Source organism: Lepisosteus platostomus, chromosome 3 (assembly GCF_059453375.1).
Source record: "Lepisosteus platostomus isolate fLepPlt1 chromosome 3, fLepPlt1.hap1, whole genome shotgun sequence".
Lineage (NCBI taxonomy): Eukaryota > Metazoa > Chordata > Actinopteri > Semionotiformes > Lepisosteidae > Lepisosteus > Lepisosteus platostomus.
Window position 1 is genome coordinate 23,714,655 of NC_142613.1, and position 19,967 is coordinate 23,734,621.

General features: G+C 38.3%; 1 protein-coding gene across 9 annotated transcripts in view; it reads left to right on the forward strand.

Moving 5' to 3' along the window:
* Window positions 1–19,967, forward strand: part of nhsl1b (NHS-like 1b) — a 187,729-nt gene that overhangs the window by 108,124 nt on the left and 59,638 nt on the right. Inside the window, exon 1 of one of the 9 annotated variants that reach the window (XM_088625020.1) lies at window positions 15,522–15,974. The exons of the other annotated variants lie outside the window; for them this stretch is intronic. Within the exon in view, the coding sequence (XP_088481146.1) occupies window positions 15,767–15,974 (208 nt within the window). The 5' untranslated portion in view covers window positions 15,522–15,766. Of the gene's footprint in view, window positions 1–15,521; window positions 15,975–19,967 lie in introns of those variants that run through there. 9 annotated transcript variants of the gene reach the window in all.

Below are 19,967 nucleotides of genomic sequence, written 5' to 3' on the forward strand. Positions count from 1 at the left end.
ATCAGAAGGCAAATGTCCGGACTGTAGCAGCTTATCAGAAGTAACAGCAGTGGTTTAGGATTATTTTAAGATTCTCAGGGTCATTTTTTTAATTACTTCACTGGCAGCAATTTTTCTTAACTTTCAATATTTAGGAAGTATACTGTTCCATTGCAGTAATATTATTGCAGTACAGTTAAAGTGTCTCTGGCATCTTTTTTTAAAAGAGTGGGATATGATTAAAAAACATTCTAATGTTTAAAATGCATGTTCCCTTTGTTTTGTTTGGAGTGTTTTTTGGTCTTGTGTTTTTGTGGGTTCATCTTGAGACTTAACAGGGTGTAAGATACAGGTGTCTCTGTAAGACATATATCTTTCAATCATGAGATGAACAAGAGATTCAGATTCTAAAACGCTTCAGACAGGGGACAAAGTAGTTTCATGTGCCATAGTTAGCTAGAAAAGCTACATTGGGAATCTGGCCTATACCATTTATGATAGGATTACCCCGAAAATTCTGCTTGAAACCATCGAAAGGGCTAGTTTTTGATTTGGAATAGTTTCATTTTAAATTAGGAGTTGAATTTCCATTGCAAACTGTATGCCCATTAACATTTTAACTCACTGGGCACCCCTCTGAAGAGGAGGAACTGAAAACTTGGCAGCTGTTGTGAGGTTTAACTGGCTACTTTACTTGTCCAGCACTGTGAAACTGATTGTGTTGTGCTGTTAAAATGCAGAGTACAATGAAAATAGAGTTTTCCAGCAGTAAAGAGTGTAATATGTCCTTTATTACTCTAAAAGCAATTTTATTGATATGCATCAGTGTTAAGAATAACTTGTTCTTAAACACCAATTAATTTTCCCCTTTACACTGATCAGTGTTGAGCAGTCACTTGCTATTTAATTGCAGTCAGTGCAAAAAAAGACACAAATGTAGTCTATAAAGACTATAGTATCATTGCTTTTTATCAGAGTGCAGTCATTGGCAGTGTTAAAAATACCCAAATTTGCAGGTGCAATATACACAACTGGGAGCTTCTGGACAAGCAATCTCCAGAGTACAGGACACATCCTGTTTTCCAAGCAGATGATATTACCAAACCATTTAGGAGCCCTGGACAATCATGCCTTTGAAAAATGCCATATGTTTTGAGCTGACATGCAGTTTTTCTTGTACGACCATCCCACACACGTTTAATCAATGCTCTGGGTATTCAAACTGAGTTCTAAAAATGTCCATATTCAATTTATTAAACTGTGGGGGGAAAACTATTACAACCAATGATTTGTCTATAAATGATCCAAGTTGTGTATTGCTAAATTTTCACGACTCAAACAATGCAAGGTGCAGAGTGCTATTTGCTATTACATTTTCTAAATAAAAAAAATTAAACTGTTTAGAAAGCAGACTTCCTAGTCCACCTATTTTTCTGTGTGAAGCACTGACACAGATATCATGGAATTTCGCTTTGAGTTTTCCTTTTTACATCATGTATAGCAGAAAGCAGTGTCTATATGCATGTTAGCTTAAAAAATGAGCTGGAACTAAGCCAAACAATTCTTTCTGTGTAGTACAAAACCATGGCAGAACCATTTTTGTTAGCATTTTCCATTGTAAAAAAGTGAACTTAATGATGGATTAGAATTGTTGTTCTGATTAAATGCTAATGGTCTTAGAAATTACTGGTTTTGTTGTGTTGATCTGGTAATTTTCCTGCACAATTATGCTGTGCAGTCACTCTTGTATTACAGCTTAGAAGCACTTAACATGTTTTAATCCATGAGAGCCTTCAATGAGGGCAGTGCCATTTCTATCTGCTACAGCACTCAAGTTTCATTATAGTGATATACAGGGGGGGGCCTGGTAACTGTCTTTCTGTCCAGGGTTTGAATAATGAACATGGGACCCAGACCTATTTCTGTTCACCTTCTTACTGACAATTTATAGCCAGATCTTTACTCAGTCTATTGTAGGAAAGCCACTCCTCACAACTTGTGCTCCTCAGCAAAGCCTTTTGCTGAAGTGCATCATATGTTACATTCTGTAAAGTGTTCCAAGTGATCATTTTTGGTATACTTTGCATTTCTAGAATACCTCTGGCAATCTCTCAGGGCTGTTAAAGTCCTCTACAAAAAATGACCTTCACAGTATGCAGCAGAAGCTATCATCCCTTAGTTGTGACAACATTAGGAATGGAAACCAAAAATTTCCTCCTTATGATATTGATGAAGAACAGTTATGCTTTTGAATTGTGTGTGAGCTTATGGTAGTTTAGACGGTATAGAATCATTAACAATTATCCTTAATTTACAAACATTGTTTGTAAGCCACCATCTTTTTTAAAATTGGCCAAGAGCTTTTTTGAAGCCTGCACACTGGACCCAACTTTAATTTGAAAGTAACTTTGGCTTCTTAAAATTCAGTGAGACTATTATTTGTCGTGACATGTTCCATGTTCTGTAGCCATGAGCTTGACTCACAATGGTTCATTTGCAGGCCTTAGTTTTGGCTCTCAGTTGTGGTTCACAGAAAAGTTTGCCATTCCAGTAGGTTCCGCGGTAGTGGTACAAATATCTGCATGTACTTCGTTATTCCCAAATGTAGTGAACATCTAATTGAAATGACTCTGCTCATTGTTTTTTTTTCTAAAACATATTTACTTATATGTCACTGAAGAACACACACATCAAAACAAGTTCAAGATTTTCCCTGTTGTTCATTAAGCGGAGTTAACAGCACTATCCTCTGAACTTTAGCCACAGCCAGCCAGACCCTTGTCTCTAGTCTGATATTAGTCAGTGCTGGAGGAAGGAAGGTGGGAGTCACGGTGGACTCTTCTCCTCAAATTCTACCCTATTTGTATCTATCGAGATTCTGTGCATGTTGCTAAGGGGGTGTGCTTTCATATCCCACCAGTCTGTTTGCCATTTGTCTTGCGTGTGTGCTTCTCCCTGAGTACATTCTTCAGATTCTGTTCTTGGCAGGATTCAGAATGGATCAAATGGGAGGCATATGAATCAGATTTGCTGGGAGAGAAGAGGCTCTGCACAGCATGTGTTGAAGCCAATGAAGCCCTACCACAATGCACTCCAGGCTCGAAGGAGTGTTTTTTTTTAGTATAGGGCTCTGTTTTAACACTTTATTGACCTTACCCATGCACACCCACCCCCATCACACTGTCTGCTTTTCATAGACCGCATTGAGTCATAAAGCTTCACATAATTATGTTGGGGGAGGAGAGCCATGGCAAAGGACCTGGGCTTTTGAGATCTGCTTTTAAAGGGCTTTCAGCCATCAGAAAGAGGATAATGAACTACACAATACCATTTGGAGATTTCTCCGGCTCAGCTCTCCAGGAATTTAGTATTTTGTATTGCCAGAACATGCTGTTCCATCCTGCCGCTACGTTGTTGAGGGAGAGATTTGGTTTGTAACTATCCACAGAAAAAGACGATCTGTTCCTTTGAAGGCACCAGTTGCTAATCTGGATCTAGCTTGTGCATTGTACTGTAGAGAATGAGTAATTCTTTGGACAAGGTTTATTGAGTTATTCCCATTTTGCAGGCATGAAAGCAAAGCTTGTTGATATAAACCTAGGCTCTTGGCAAGTGTCTTGTCTTTCTGGGTTGTAGAGAGATCACCTCAGACCATTTCCTGATAAATACTGTATGCTCTGTTCTTCAAATCTGCTAAGATCTGCTGTAGCTTGTTTGGGATGTCTGCATGTGCTTCCTGTCTGTGTCTTAATGACAGTCCACTGCGCAAAATAAGGTGTTCTGCAGTAGACTAGTTGCTCCACCAGTGGTTAGGGAAAATCGCTTGCCTCAAGGAAGCTTTTGGGTCACTGTGTGTTAACCTGGACTTGCACATTTCTTGGATAACATTTGAAACTGAGGTCTCTTTGTTAGCATCCATAACAGCAGCTGGTGATCCATCTTGCGGCCCTAGACTCCTCAGGTCACATTGGATTTAACATATGCTGAATGGCTATAGTAACTCATGATCTCTTCTAAATGCCGAATGAAAATGGTCAAAATCAATAAAAATCAGATTCCCTGCTTAGGTGGCTTTATTTTGATACTGCATTGTTTCTGTTTCTGTATTTACAGTGTCTTGCCCATAATATAACATTTTTATTAATTACAAACAGTGTATTTGTTTTCAAATTAACCTTTTCAGAGCTGTAATGATAAAACTGAACACCATAGATTCAAAGAAGATCTACAAAGTGAAATCTACAGATTTCATAAGTATTCAGCCCCCTAAATCAGGACTTGGTAGAAGCATGTTTGACAGCAATTGCTGCTGTCAGTATTTTTGAAGAGGTCTCCACTAGCCTTGCATAGTAGGTTGGTATAAGTCTGTCCATTCTGACTGGAAAGTTCTGACAAGTTTATTGGGGAAATTGATGGATTGCAGTCATCAAGACTTAAATACCATAAATGTTCTATTGGATTAAAATCAAGATTTTGACTGGATATTTGACTGGACTGACACTGGAAGACATTCACTTTTATCTGACCACACCTTTTATTCAGGTAATTGCCCTGGTGCCCTGGTATAGTCATGTTACTATTTAACCCAGGTTCAGTTTCTGGTGTGACTCAGGTTTTCATCTAGGAGTCATCCGTAATGTACTGAATAGTATGTCAGTCCTGAGAATCTTTCCAGTGCTCCCTGATGAGAAACATCCTCTTAACAAGATTGTTAGTTGATAGTTTGATAGCGTTGAATAGATGATGAGATAACCTCTGCTGCACTGTGCTGAAAAGTTGAAATTTTTGTCTTGTCTGATCATAATACTTTCTGTCACATTTCTACATATCTCATTTATATCATACATTAAGATGATTCTTTTTCAGTGGACTGCTTTCTTGCCATTAACACATAAAGGCAAGTTCAGAGAGGAGTTTATTTGCCATATGTACATATACACTGGGATTTGTATTTGCGATGTTCACAATGTTCTCTCGGGACACACACAGTGCAGTAGAAAACAGTAAATGATAAATAATGATAGTACAACAACATTCAATGGGTAATACAGCCATGTAAAAATTACTTAGGTTCATTGTGCTGTTACTGTAGCTGTTAATGATGTGCACTTCTGTAGGGTGGAAGCTATAGTGTTCAGTGCTTTAATGGTGTGGTACCGCTTGCCAGAGTACAAGGGGGAGGGCAGTTTGTGGCCAGGATGGTTGGGATCCTGAATAATGGACTGGGCTTTATGGTGATAGTGAATGGTATGAATCACCGTTGAAGCAGAGATATTGTCCTACACGTAATGATGAAAGCACATAATTGTTTTAAATTACACCATGCATGGACTAAGATGATTTTGTTAGTAGTAGTAGGTGATACATTACAAGACATAAAGAGCCAAAATAGCAAATTATTAAGATGTAAGAAAATATCAGGTTTCCTGTGTCTCAAGATAACAATAGGATATTCAGGGAGAGTTTGATCTAAATGTTGATGAAAGCCAGCCTTTTTTCCTTTAAGTACAGTGAAAACATCACTTGTGTGAATGTATACATTGATTAAAAATCAATTAGGGAAGACTAATTACATGTTTTGGTCTGAAACCTACAATATAAACAGAGATCTGCTTATCATTATACAATATTTAATAGACAGGTGATGCACTATGTGCAAATTCAGCATTCAGTTTTAGGTGACAGAATTTCAGAGCTCTGAAGATTTTAAACTAAATTAATAGGATTTGAGTGGATTACAGTCTTGGCCTCACAGAGGGCTTCCAGAATGGGATTGGGAAACACTGTGTGTGGGAGATTGAAGCTTAAAAGGTTCCACATGTCTTTCTGTAGAGTCTAACCCTAGGGGTGCAAATTTTGGCTTTTCTCAAGTCCTTGTCTGCTTAATTGGACTGAGTGTTTGATTAACTGAATAAAATTTTAGTTCCTGTCCAGGTCTGTCAAATGTTGAAAACTATTGAGCTTTGAATGAGTTGTAACTTTTAAGTCATTCGCTTGAAAAAACACTTTGTCTAAATCAACCAATAATTAGATCAAGGAAATTAACTTAGAGCCCAATATGTTTGCCTGAAAAATGAGAGAACCCGTTTCTCTTTCAGCAGCTACATTGTGTAACCAAGCCAGTCTAGTCAGGGGCAGGTGCTAATCTCTGCAGCCCTAAAGGATGGCGCTCAATACAAATGGCTTCCCACAAGGCTTGGTTGGGATCCTTCTTATGAGGGGAGCCTTATTGATGAGCGAATCAACCCCAGATGGTACTGCTTCTATCAGCCATTACAAATCTAAATGCCAAGTCTGTAATTCTGTTGTATTATGTGCCAGTTTTAACAGTCTTCTGCATTCAGTAGTAGTGATATCATCAGTATTATTTATTACTCATTTATCCAGAATGATCTACAGAGATTTGAAGTGACCTGTCTCTTAATATCTGCTGTTATGGAGTGATCATAAAAGACCCTCATTTCATCCAATATAGATAATGATGTAAAAGCCAATACTATGCAAGATGTCGATATTGTATGTATACCAAATTCATTACTATTGCATCTTTGAGGAGGCCTTGTAGTATTTTGACATTTACTGGGCTTTCCACCAGAGCCAAATGCAGTTTTAGCACTGGTCACAGTTAAACTGTTTTTTTTTATAAATCCAAACATCAAATTTCAACTTATCAACAGCTTTTCCTTCGGGCTTTTAAATTCAGCTGCTTATTGTTAACTTTGCCATTTAACTGGATAAACTGACTTCCTTCACGCCATTTTAGTTTTGCTAGCTTAACCCCTGCTGGATGAACCTATATCAGAGAGAAGAGTATTTTTTGGTCAGTTGTTCAGATATAGCATATCTTTACAGGTGTCATTTTGAAGTTACCACTATAATATTTCATGTTATATTCATTTAAATTTTTTCAATCTAAAGAACTAATATGTACCACACCCAGGGTCTTTTGGGGTCAATTCTCCATCTGTTATTATTCTAGGCACTGAAAAATAAAGGTTTAAAGAAGCCAAAGATAACATTTATACCTGTAGAGCTTTAGAACATAAAGCTTTACAGAACTGGAATATTTCAAAAAGCAAAATTGATTTTAAATAAAATGTATCTTCAAAAATAATTTCAAGGAGCCAAGTTACAAATTAAAGACTTTTCAAATAATCATTTCCTGTAGCTGACTTACAGATATATTCAGCTCCCATTATAGAGTACAATGTCTGTGAGAAAAGTTTCACTTTAGGTGAAATTGACATAATTGTTCTTATTTGTTATGTGAGTTGTTGTGATTAAAAGGGAGAATCTTGGACCACATCTCCAGAGCAGAATACTGTATGTCTGTGGTCATTTTTTTTAAACTAGCTTAGCCTTGCTAGGATAGTGTGCTTGTTTGTTTAATTTCGAGTTTGGAATTTTCTTGTTTGGGCGATGTTTAGGAGTTGTGTTGTGTGTTAATATGTCACCCAGCTGTGCTTGTTTCTTGCAGAGAACTTAATCACGCAGCTTTCTGTACAGTCATTTTTACAAGACATTTGATCTGTTTATTTTACCAAAGCTGTCCCAGAAGATTTCAGCTTGGTTACGTCTAAAGAACATTTTGATTTGCTTATATACTGGCCCTCAAGCTAGTGAAGGTTTACAGTACGTTCCAAGGGGTTGTAAGTACTGTGTCCAATTAAACCCTTTGATACAATGGAAAATGTCACCCACTGACTTATTCAAATTGCTCCATTGTGGGTTTTGTCATCAGCTGCCTTTCACCAGGAATCTCCAAACAGTGTTTCGTAGCTGACCAAATGCCACCAGGGGGGCATGAATAAATACTAAGTCATGTTTTTTTGGCTTGACTTGCAAAAGTGATCCCTGTGGCTTGGCAGACACCTGTGCCTGCAGAGTCTGTTCTGTATACACTGCACTGTGGAAAAGCTTTGACGATGACTGTGCATTCTGTAGGGTGTACGTTGCTTGTGTATCTACTGCAGTAGTACTGTGGATGCAGTGGTAAGTAGAATTCATTTGTAAGTTCAGATTTGGTCAATTGAAAAAGGTAAAGTCAACCAATCTAGACAAACAATTACCACATTATTCAACCCACCTGGGGATTGGGGTGCCATTGAAAGTGATTTTGTCATACGTGGGTCTCAGGAAACAGACACAAATATTGTACAGACCAAGTGCTTTTTATTTACAATGCAAGATGGAAAAACAACCACAAACTAAACAAAGGCTAACTTACTGTTTCACCCAAACTTCTTCGATAAAGTCCTTCACTGTACAGACTTTCCAAAACGCTTTAGAAAACTCACATGCCTAAAGTCAAAGGTTCCGGTGTCAAAGTGTTGCTTGGATGGCTGTGTCTTTTTTTTCCCTGTGTTGAAGTTGCACAACACAGAATCTGCCTTTGTCTCCAGACAGCAGATCAGACCAACCACTGGAACCAGTGAGTACTATGCTATAGGTATTATTAGGTGTGATACTGAAAAATGTATGATACACAAAGCAGAGTTCCTGTACTGTATGCCTCATCTTACATGTTATGGTAAAAATAAAGATGATAAGCATAATTTCATGTTTGTGCACATTATACATTATACAGTTATGCATTATACACATTTAAGATGTCCAAATAGACTTACACTGGAGGAATATCCTTTGATAGAGGTTTTAATAACTGTGGTGAGAAGGCCTCTGGAGGAATATGCCTCATAAGCATTTTTTAAATACATGTATGTAAAATATAGCCTGCCAGGCATACTCCGAGTTCCACATACATGCCAGTGGTATTACTGTTACAGCCATTTGGAGTTAGGGGCCAATGGCTAGGGGTACACACAGTTCAGATTTACAGTGATTTGTGATGTGTTGTTTTGAATGCTGCTCATTTCACATAATTGCTATTTTAGAAGAGAACTTCTATAAATGTAACAAAAGATGAATGGACTTGGGTTTCCATTGCTTTTGTTCATACGACGATTAACTTAAGATACATTCGATTTTATAAAATGTAATATTTTACTTGACAGCCAGGCTGGCGTAAATACTTGTCTGAAGAGTGCATGGAGATCATATTGTGTGCTGTATTTCTTTGCAATTGGAAATAATCTAACATAATAGAAACTAAACATATAGCAAATTCCTGTGGCAGTGTTTTAGTATTGGATAGCTGTATACACACTCAAACAACAGTCACCAAAATAGGGTTTTTAGGGACCTTCAGTGAGTGGACATGAACTAATGCAAGCTAAAACTGTTTGGTTTCAGAATTCTTTAAAATCGCTCTTTGTTTGCAAAGAGAAATGTGTGCTATTCAGTGACAGCCCTTTACAGCTAGATAGTGTTTTTCTTTTCATTGATCACTGTAGTGAAATGTTCTTGTAAAAGGGTTCTCTAAATGTTCTATTTGTTCTTATAAATGAAGATTTACAATTTAGTTTCCTAACAAGTTGTTTAGGTTATTGATAATGCGCCATTTTGAGATATTTTTTAAAAACTAATTTCCCTGTTTTTTAACCAGTTCTGTTAAATAGCTTGGTAGAAATTATTGCTGTGAAAAGGAGATAAAAGTGAGATTGTGTAAGAGATTTGTGTAATTTGGCACAATGTGTCTTCTTCATTTTGAGAGCCATGTATGCTAAGTAAATCCTTTAACTACAGCATTTACCATTGTTATTTTCTGAATACAGCTGGAGGTCCAAATTAAATTAAAAGGTGAATGGAAATTAAGGTCTGACAGGCACCTATCAAAGCACATATGACTCTATTCATAAGTACTGAAAAATAAATGTGATCATAAGGAAAAGCAGATGTTTATAATGAACTGGGAATTTTGGGTTGCCTCCCTTGGGTATATCTATCTCTGTATACATAATCAGGTAGAAGTCCTCTGAAAGCATTCTTTCATTAGAATGCTAAATTTTGTACATTAATCTGGGTGTTGATGGATTGTATAACATTAAGACTTTTCACACTTTAAACCAGAACATTGGTGGATAGATTCCAGAATCATGCTAGATTGCTGCCTGACCAAATAGAAAATCTGTACGGCTGTCTCCAGTTTCATTAACAGCTGTCACTACAAACATCACAGGCCTTTTACTGGCCTAGGTGTGGCATCATTATGCTTGCAATGCGCCTCCACCCTGCTTAAGTTTGTAGTTTGTCTCTAGGATTATCTCTCTGTTTTTCCTGTGTAAAAAGCTTCAGGACTTTTTCATTTTTACAGTTTTGTTCTCATATTTTGTTTCTCACCCTGGAGCTCTTCTGTGATTGCTACTATTTTTGTTTTTGATTATGAAAATGGAATTCTAAAGGTTTTTCTCTATATTAGGGTTTCTGAAAAGCTGTCTTCATTTAACAAATTCAAAAACTCATACCTCAAAACAGAAGCAACAATTATTAAAATAAATAGCATATGATTGTTGGTCTGGGTTAATTATCTTCCATATTAATCCTTTCCTACCCTTGAATGTGTTCAATGTGGCTTTGGTTCTAAACCACATGAGACTGAAAGTTGCTCACTCAGCCTACTGCTGGATGCAAATAAAAAAAAAAACATTCACGTACAGAGTGTAAAGCCTGGGTAAGGTATTAAGACAGCATTTGTTGTAGTGTGACATTAAACTGTCATCCACTTTACTGGAATGTAGCCTTACCCAGAAACTCATGGTAGGCTGTATTTAGAGGGGGTCTCCTGAGGTAAGGGCCTTGTTAACACAAACAATAGATGTCACTGTGTCAGCTCAGAAATACTGTATTGAAGTTTGACTGTCTCTCTGTGCACCTGGTTTCCACTTTTAACTTACCAGTTTAGCAGGTAAGTTTCTGCTGCAATTTCTGCTGTGACCAACCTCTGTTTGCATGTATTAGAGGAAACGGTGCGGTCCACTGCGTTTTGAATTTGTATGCTGCAGTTATTGAAGTTAAACATTTATGTTACTGAGAATACACATTGACAAAACACAAAAGAATACCAGTTCTGTAGTGTATGTTATTTGGCCTCAGTGAAGGCGACATAAGACATTAAACAAAGAGATTATCTCACTTTCTAGTTATGATGGTCTAAAATTTTAAACCAGTTGCTTGAAATAGTAATTTTGTTTGCTTTGTTTCATTTTCCATCCAAATCAATTTTAAAGAAATTAAACCTTCACTGGATAATTACAAATATTTTATCACATGATTTATAGATGTTATATAAACTGTCTTTTCTTCTTTCTTTCCTAATGCTCAAATCAGATAATATTAAAGTGAACAAACAGCTATCTGTTAATCATGTCTGAATACCACAGAGAATGCAGAATTTGGGTCATGAAGTTTTACTCTGTTGAAAGTCATAATGTGAACCAGTTAAGAGTCATTCTGTTGCAGTTAAGAACAACTATTTCCGCTCCAGGACAAAAAAGTGGATCATAGTGCTGCTCTCCTATTTTGAAGCTATTTTTGTCTTATACCTGTCTCATTAATACAGAAAAGGAAGCATCAATTAGCTAACAGCTCACCATCTTTCTGTAGAAATAGATTTCTGTGAGCAAGTAGCAACCCCTATTGGTGACTTCCTACTGATGTGCATGCCAGTTCCCTAAGACAATACGTTTAATTTGAAATAGCTAAACAAATGCCAGTTCCAATATATGTTCCATCTCATTTTAATGTGGAGTGATTCCGAGAGAAATATTGCAGTGCCTTGTTGTGAGTGCAAAAATATAAAAAAACGGTCATAGTCATTGTTAAAAAGCAAAAAAGACCGCAATAGCAGTGTAGAAATTTTTCTGTTTTGTTGGGTTTACAGTAAAGTCTGTGAACTCAAGAATACTGTAAAGCCAAATAATTAAAGGTGCTTTTTTTACCCTTATACAGTATGTTTAATACCATACTTTTTAATAAGTTCAGGATTTAATAAGTTCAGGAAGGTGAAGTTTTTAGATAGTGAATCACAGGCCTGTGAGAGCTGGTGGCTTCTCCGTCTTTGGTGTTGTCTTCAACCCCTGAATCTCCGTGGTAACCATTGTAGAATTTGCCTGTCCTTTGGGCGAGCAATGGGCTATTCCAGAGAACATACTTCTTATTAAAAAGCCTCAGCTTAGCAGGGGCTCTGCCAGTATTGTTCGCCCTGTTGGGAAAGGCACCTAATGCCATGGCAAATAAGCCCTTTTCTGTGTCCTTGTGGTTTACTACAAATGAGTCATAGTGGCTACATTTGCAGTGGATTGTGTGAGGGATGAACCAAATAAACTTTAAATTTATTTAACTAAGCAAATAAATGTTGACTGCAAGGGAGATTGTAAAGGCCCTAGGCTGCATGATGTGTTTTTATTTTTTTTTGCCTTTGTATTCTCAAAGAAATTCTATTTTAACATATGGTGCTTGAGTTATTGTATAATGCAATAGCAGCACATTATGTTTATATAGGGAATCCAGCCTTTTAAAAATGTCAGGCCTGATATTGGTATCAGTATCTCATGTCATAAGAGTCTTACCCTGGTGTGCTCTGACACTTTCAAAATCCAGCACTCTGCTGCAGCCAGATAAAGCCACAGTTTGCGTGACTGTAAACTCTTAACACGTTCTGTGAGTTTTGTACATCTCTCACAAAATCCTTCTGATACCGAACGATTAATACAGATGATCTCATTGCATGACTGTCTTTCAGCAAAACCTGTCTTGTGCTGTTGCTCTGTCAACGAAACAAGCTTTTATTTAACTGCGTGCAGGTCAAAGCAGGTGGACAACATGTCAGAAAAGTGCCTAAAGATGTCAAGAGGCATAGAAAAGGCAGTAAAAAAAAATAAATGAAAGAATGGCTTCATCTAATTTCATTTACTGAAACTTTGCCAAGGGCTAGAGATGAGCAGATTGTAATGTAACAGCTGCATTAATCTCTCTGCCCATTCAGGCATCAGGCCGCACTGCTCAGATTGAGAGGGAGTCTTTTCTGCTCTGCCTCTCTGTGGCCAGTGGTTTTATTCACATGCTTAATAATACCGTGCCTTATTAACAGAACCTTTTCAAAACTGAGCTTGCAACTGCAGTATCACCGCACTTGTTGAAAATGTATTTAATATTTTTTTAGGAAGATCATTGTTCCTCCCTTAAGGAGGAACATCTTTGTTTAAATACAAAATATGAGCCTTTGGGACAATTCTGTGATGTTACACACATAAAAGAACAATAACTTAGTATTTTTTTTGTTGATCTATTCAAATGAAGTTTTTGCTTTCTTATAGTCATAAGAATTTCACACTGGATAAAGAAAGCTAATAATTGCCCTTTGCAGCTACTTAGATTAAGGCTAACTACTTATTTGGAGCCTCAATGATGCCTGTCAGTAGCTGTATAATGAAGCTGGTTTTTAAGTAGTATTTGGCGCTTGTATAATGTTGGAAATTATAATGTTAGCAAGAGGCTTTTATAGACCCTAGTAATCTGTTGTGGCTTTGGGTTTTGGCATTATCAGTAGAGCCGTTCTTTTTTGAGCTACCTCGGCTTTTTATGTTACATCTGATTGCAAGAGCATTTGAAAACTGAAAGGCGTCCCAATAACTATTCCTATAGCCTGTGGTTAAATGTAGTGATAAACCAAGTCTCCGGGGGGCATATTCTCTTACCTACTTCGTAACATTGCATGGTTCCTCACATAGGTCAAAGAGCAAAAGCTGTCACCAACATTGAACATTCCTCTTCTCTAGTCAAAAGTGTAACATATAATTAAGTTTAATTGGGTTTTAGCCCAACCAAGTGGCTGGATTGTTTAATAAGAGATGACATCTGGCAGTTCCTCTAATTCTGGCAATGCTCAAATGCAAGTTTTATTTTTTTTTCAAATTCCTTTCTATTTTATTCTACCAAATGTCAGGTATTCACAATATTCACCAGAACTGCCATTGAGGGATGACTGGAAAGTCTATTAACCTATCTTGCCTGCAAGTCTTTCACTCCATCAACCCTAATTAAAGGTGTTTCCAAGCTGCTGTAACGACAAACGGATTTCAGCTTGAAACATTTCCTGCCTGATTCTTAATTAGCTTGAGGTGATGTGGTGCTGAATGTCATTATTACACCTGGCCTGCAGTCCCAGCAGCACTAAAGCACTGTTTTAGTGCTTTGTCCAACTCCAGAAGAAGTAGATTGTACTTATTAAAAGCTTATTAAAAGCTTTTCATTATGGAATGGTACCTGTTTTGTTCCATCTGTTCCTGTGCAGCTATGCAGCATTAGCATTCTGTATGCCTGGAGATGGCGCCCTTGCATGGTTTTCCCTCTTCTTAATCACTAGAGCAGAGAAATTAAACTCTATTCCTTCCAGCTTAATTTCTCAATGATCTTAACTGCTCTAATGTTGTCTCATTAATGTAATTGAAGGATGAGTACTGAATGTAAATGAAATAATGTCACCTCATTATTGGCTTTACAGAATTAGTATTTCACTTTTTTTTCCCCAATGCCTTCTGACACTAGTGCTATGATAGAGCCGCTGTCTTGTAACTTACAACTTGTAATGATTTCTCTTGGAATCACTGATTGACCACTCTTACTCTGACAAGTAATACCGACAGGTCAGGGAACTGCAGTTGGAGGGCGGACTCTACTATTTGAGAAAGGTTGTCACTAAGGCGTGAGTCGCTAAGCCTCTGAAAAGTAATGGCAATAAGCAGGAAAGATCAAATGCTATACTCTTGTTTTGCAACCTTTCTTATGTTCCTCAGCTATTTGTATTTAGTTTTTTTAGTTCTGATCTGTTATATTGTTCATGTGCAAAGAGACCGATACTGCTTCCATGAAGCAGGTGGACTACAGCTTTACTTTTGTAAGGAGTTTATCTGCACCTCAGCTAATAGTTTTTGCTTTTTGACAAGAACTGAATTAAATGACTGGATGAAATACAGGTGCTTTCTAATTAAAAGTGTGGTCAAGAGGGCAATAAAGAGTAAATCAGTGTGTTTAGGTCGTGACTCATTTTTACAATTGGATGGCTAAAGATATTTAGAAGACTACAGTACAGAACGTGTCATTCAAAAGGCCGAGACTGTATTGTTTTCTGTAGACATCTCCCAGGCTGCTGCTGTTTTGGCGTTTATGATAAACGGAGCACACTGCAGCATTGTTGGCATCTGTGTGTGTTAATTACCTGCCGACTGGTGGCCATCTGCAGTGGTGAGGCCAGCCTGGCTCATCACGGGGACTTGGCTGGATAATCTGGGTTAAGGGATTAGGAGAGAAGGAGCAGGAGACTGCGAGCGGGGCTCTGCAGAAACAAAGCTCTGCAGACCTGCTCATCGCAGTCAGGGGAGAGGAGGCTTTGTGGAGGGGACTGATTTATTCCGTTTTCTGAGGTTCCACAGAAGGAAGTACCTGTTTCCCTCTACACGTTTTCCTCCCCCCTCCCCTTTTGGGTGTGTCCTTTTTTCCATGTGGATACTTTTAACACAAGGACTTTGAAGAATCAAATCTCGCTCCAAGAGTACAGTCTGCCTTCAGCGTTCACTTTTTGTTGTTTTTTTTTTACTACCCGTTTCGTTTCAGCACTTTTTCGGGGGAGTGGCGGGTTGGGTGGAGCTTTGGAAGTGCCTGACTGGACAACTGGGCTGTTTTCTTGGCAGCAAATCAATGATTTTGAATTGAAGCAGGTCAGACTTGGCTAGAGTCAACCAAATCTCTGGGGGTCTCCCTGAGAGGGGTGATGGGCAGGCCCCTCCCTTTGCTTTGAGCTGTGCACTGGGGGAAGACAAGTACAGGAGAGAAAGAGGTGGGGGGAGCAATTCCACCCTGCCCCCGCCGTGACAGCCCGAACTGGAGCACCATGATTGCATATGTGCACTGCCTCTCCTCGGAGCCAGTGGTGAGCTGCTGGCACCGGGCCTACTATGAGGATGAGGAGGAGCTGCTGCCCCTCTACACACACAAAATGGGGAACATCCAGCCCAAAGCGCAAGGCCGCATCCGCAGAAAACTCCTGCAGCACGGTGGCCAGGAGCAGGAGTCCCTCTGGACCTCGAAACCAGTGTCAGGTACTGTACAGAGTAAAGAGGAAAAAGTTTCCTCTCTCACGACAGGAAGGCATAATGTTTACTGCCAGGCTCTGCTTTGACTAGTTTGTGCCTGTTCTTCAGTAGGAAACCAAGGGGTCTGGCTGGCTGAACACCTGAGAGCTAACTTTAGAGTTTATACCTGCTTTATGAATGAGCTTTTTTTTATTTCCAATTAAGGGAACCGAGATTGGGGAATTGAGCGGCGCTCTGTGACGTAGCCTGGTTCTGCCTTAGCTTAGGGTCACCATGTTTTGGGCTTGGTGGGTTTATTGTATTCATTTTTAAGGCTAGTGTTGCAGTTTCATTATTTGTCGTCTGACTTGCTCTACTTGAGCACAGGAAAAACGAATGTGTGCGCTGTTTTGCCTGGGTTACTGGTAATCAGAAAAAGCATTCTATGAAATTAGATGAACAAATAGCTTGTCTATAGGGATCTTGAGCTGTTGCTCTGAAGTGATTTTTTTATTCTTAAATTTCACTGTAACTGAAGGTAATTTAAGGCTTTTGCTCTGGGTTTTTAAAGTGTATTTTCAGGTTTATATGCCAGTCTTCTACCAGGATCATACAGAGCAAATCTACAATCTGTTACCTACCTTTTCACTTTACTGAAAAGATGTTTAGTACTAAGCTTTGCTGTTGTGTCACAGTCAGGACAAGAAGCGGGTTTATTGTCTATCCTATCTGAGATGTCAGTATCTTAAAAATATTTGTTAAAGTATTTTGCCATTTGTTGTTACAGGGCGGCGAGACATTGGTGTGTTTTCTGTTGTTCATTTTATTTGGAAAAAATGATTGTAGTATTAGAAATTCACATATTCTTTGAAACATGACAGTCTAATTTATAACTGTAAAACAGGCAAAAAACTAGAAGTACCAATAGAAGCGTGCCTTGTGATAGCAGCCCTTAGAAAGACTTGTTTTTTTTTATTATGCCTGACAAGTACAGTATGTGGCTATACGTACTGTTGTGGAATCAGAAAAGGGCAGAGGCAAAGGGATAAAATTCTACATTCTCAATGTTTTGATTAATGTTTAAAATAGTTTTTAATTCAGTTCAGCATGCTTACTGAGGGCTTTCTGAGACCTTAGTGGTGGTGTTGTTTCAGTGTTAATTTCTTCTTGCTATGGCCATTTGTGAACAGCATCTGTCTGATGCTCCCTTAGCTGTGTACTGTGAGGAGGGAGATGCGCACTAAGCAGGGTTTTGACTTGTCATGTTAACAAGCTGAAGGATAAAATTCAAGTTGTGTGTTTAGTTTTTTAAAGTGGATTACATAAATTCATAAAACAGCAGCTGAAACCAATGAATGGGAATGTTTTGCTTTTGGAGCAGGCTATGATTACTAATGTCTTAGCTTTAGGATTGACCCAGATACATCAGGCCAAAGGCCCTCTTAACCTAGAGGTAGGCTCACCCAGCCTCAGCTTGCAAACTGAGCAGAGCCTTAGTTATTTGGTCAGTTTTTATTGACTAAATCCTTATAGAATGTCAGTTTAATTATCCAATCTATTTGATTGTTCCTTCTTCAGATAAATGGAACATTTAACTTTGTTGGGAATTAGTTTGTTAGTCCTGTAGTATTTATGTTCCAGGTAATTAAATAGCTAGCCGTATTTTTGTGTTTTGTTGGATTTCAAGGATGGAACCAGGGGGACAGGCTTTAGAAATGTGTATGCATTTATTTCAGGGTGAGAGCACACACATGGCTTGATAGTGGGCACCTGTGGTGAGTCAGTGTGTCCTGCTGAACCGTGGTGTGTTGATGTACTGTGTTGTGTGCCAGGAATGGTGCACACGGCTTGAACAAGGACTGAGGAGGATGGTTACTATGGTGGCAGCTCAAGTCATCTCACTGTTAGGTTCCCCTGCTTCCTCTATGATCAGCTCATCTTGCACACAGCTGTGCCCAGGAGGCTGTGGTTTCTGTAAGAGGGTGGAAAAAACTCTTCTGGGATGCCCAGAACTGGAGTTTCTGTCAAGAGAAAGAAATGATTTTTTTCTTTAGCTCACCTTCACAATATCCTGCATTGGATATTTAGTTCTAACAACTCTACCTTGCTACTGTTGTGAGTTTAATTTGCATAAAATATTATGTTGAACATCCATGTTGATGTTAAGCACAACATGGATGTGCCAGAAATTTGAATTTCACTTCTTTCTTGGGAAAAAGTTTGTATGTTTTTAGCATTGAATATACATGATTGCTTTGTGTTTATAAGGGAAAGTCAATGATTATAGCTCTTTCATTCTCGTTATCCTTATGTTAAAAACAGATTATGTTTTATCTCTTGGTTTTATTCTCATTGAATTAGAGTGAGTGGTTATTCTCAGACACATTCCTCTGATGTTAAGAGCAAGTGTGATTCTTTGTATTCTTTGTAAGAATTTGCATTACAGATAAGAAGGAAAGGTCTCAAATAGTTAAACTGATATTGGCATGATATGTTTTGTTTGATCATGTTGGCTTTGCTCATGTTCTTCAGACTAATCTCCAGTAACAGCATAAGCTGTCCAGTACTGATGCAAGATTCCATTTTTTACACTCTAGCTTTATTGATGTCAATACTCCGTAACTACTTTGGAAACAGTTAACTTCCAGAATATCGCGTACAGTATAAGCAATCATTACAAGCAATCTGAACCAGATGGTTGTTGTCAGCATACAGCTTTAAACATCGGTTACAGATCTGTGTCCTCATGGATAAGAAACTGGTAATTGGTTTGGTACTGTGTGCTACACAAAGGTCTCTCTTCTGCACTAAAAAGTAATTAAAATGAGGTTTTTGTTATATGAATCATGCTGAAACTCTCCTCTGTTTTATGAACCTTATTTTAAGTTTTAAGAACTAAGCGCCATCTGTATAATAGTACAAGACAATCAACAGTCTCCTCGCTTTGCAAATTTTATTATGAGTCCCGAAAGCATGGCAGCACCACTGCTCCGCCACTGAACACAAACAGCGTTGTCTTTGCCTGATTAACTTGGGGCCTCATGGAGCTCACAATGAAACATTGTCGCTGTTTTAGAGGAATTCCAAAACATTCAAATAATTTCCCCTTTCTCTTCCACTTCTCCTGTTTGCCTCTTCAGTGAGAAAGACAAAAGGAAACAGTCCAAGGCCACTCCAGCTAAGGGAGTCTGAGACCATGAGAGCTTGATAAGATGTAAAGGTTTAAACCAATCTATTGATTTCTTCTGCTGGGAGTGGGGAGTTAGTCCTGTGGTGCTTCAGTGCAATGCCCAATCTCTGTTAAGGAAAGGAGGCCATAGCAGATGTACGATTGAGAGACTTTGGACTGCCGAGCACAGAATTTGAGGATTTTCATGAGGTGAGATTTTGATTTTCCTTCATACCTCAGTGGCCAAGACCTTCATCAAGGTATTTTTTTCCTGGGAAACAAAGAAATAAGACATAACTTAGGCATAGAGTTCAAAGTATTTCCGGGTAATAATTCAGAACAGAAACATACGGTTAATACGCTCAGTTTGATAGAGTATTGGGCTCAGTGCTACAGGATACTCATGTTAAGACCGAGGACGGTTGCCAGGATGAGGGCACTGGTTCTTCTCCATAATTGATGGTCTGTTGCTCCTGGGGGATTTGCCAGCACAAATTACAGGGCAGTGTGGGAAATATTTAATTCAGTCATTGGCTGTTACACAGTTTGACTAGATTAAAATCAGGAAACCATTTTTGTTTAAAAAATGGTGGGATAAGATGCTAAATACCTACCTTGATAAAAAATCTACCCCAATAACCTAAGAATAGCCTTCTCTCCACCCACTTGTGTCTACATGTGTGCAGAGTTTGCATTTTATTACTCTCGAGTGTTAGAAATACGTAGGGATGTGAACTGATTATTTGGTTTTGTTATGGTTGAGAGGCATTAGCTGCAAGTTCATTATTTTCTCAAGGCTATTTACCTAAAGTTTTCTCCAGCTGTCTGAATAAGTGGTTGCATTGATATGT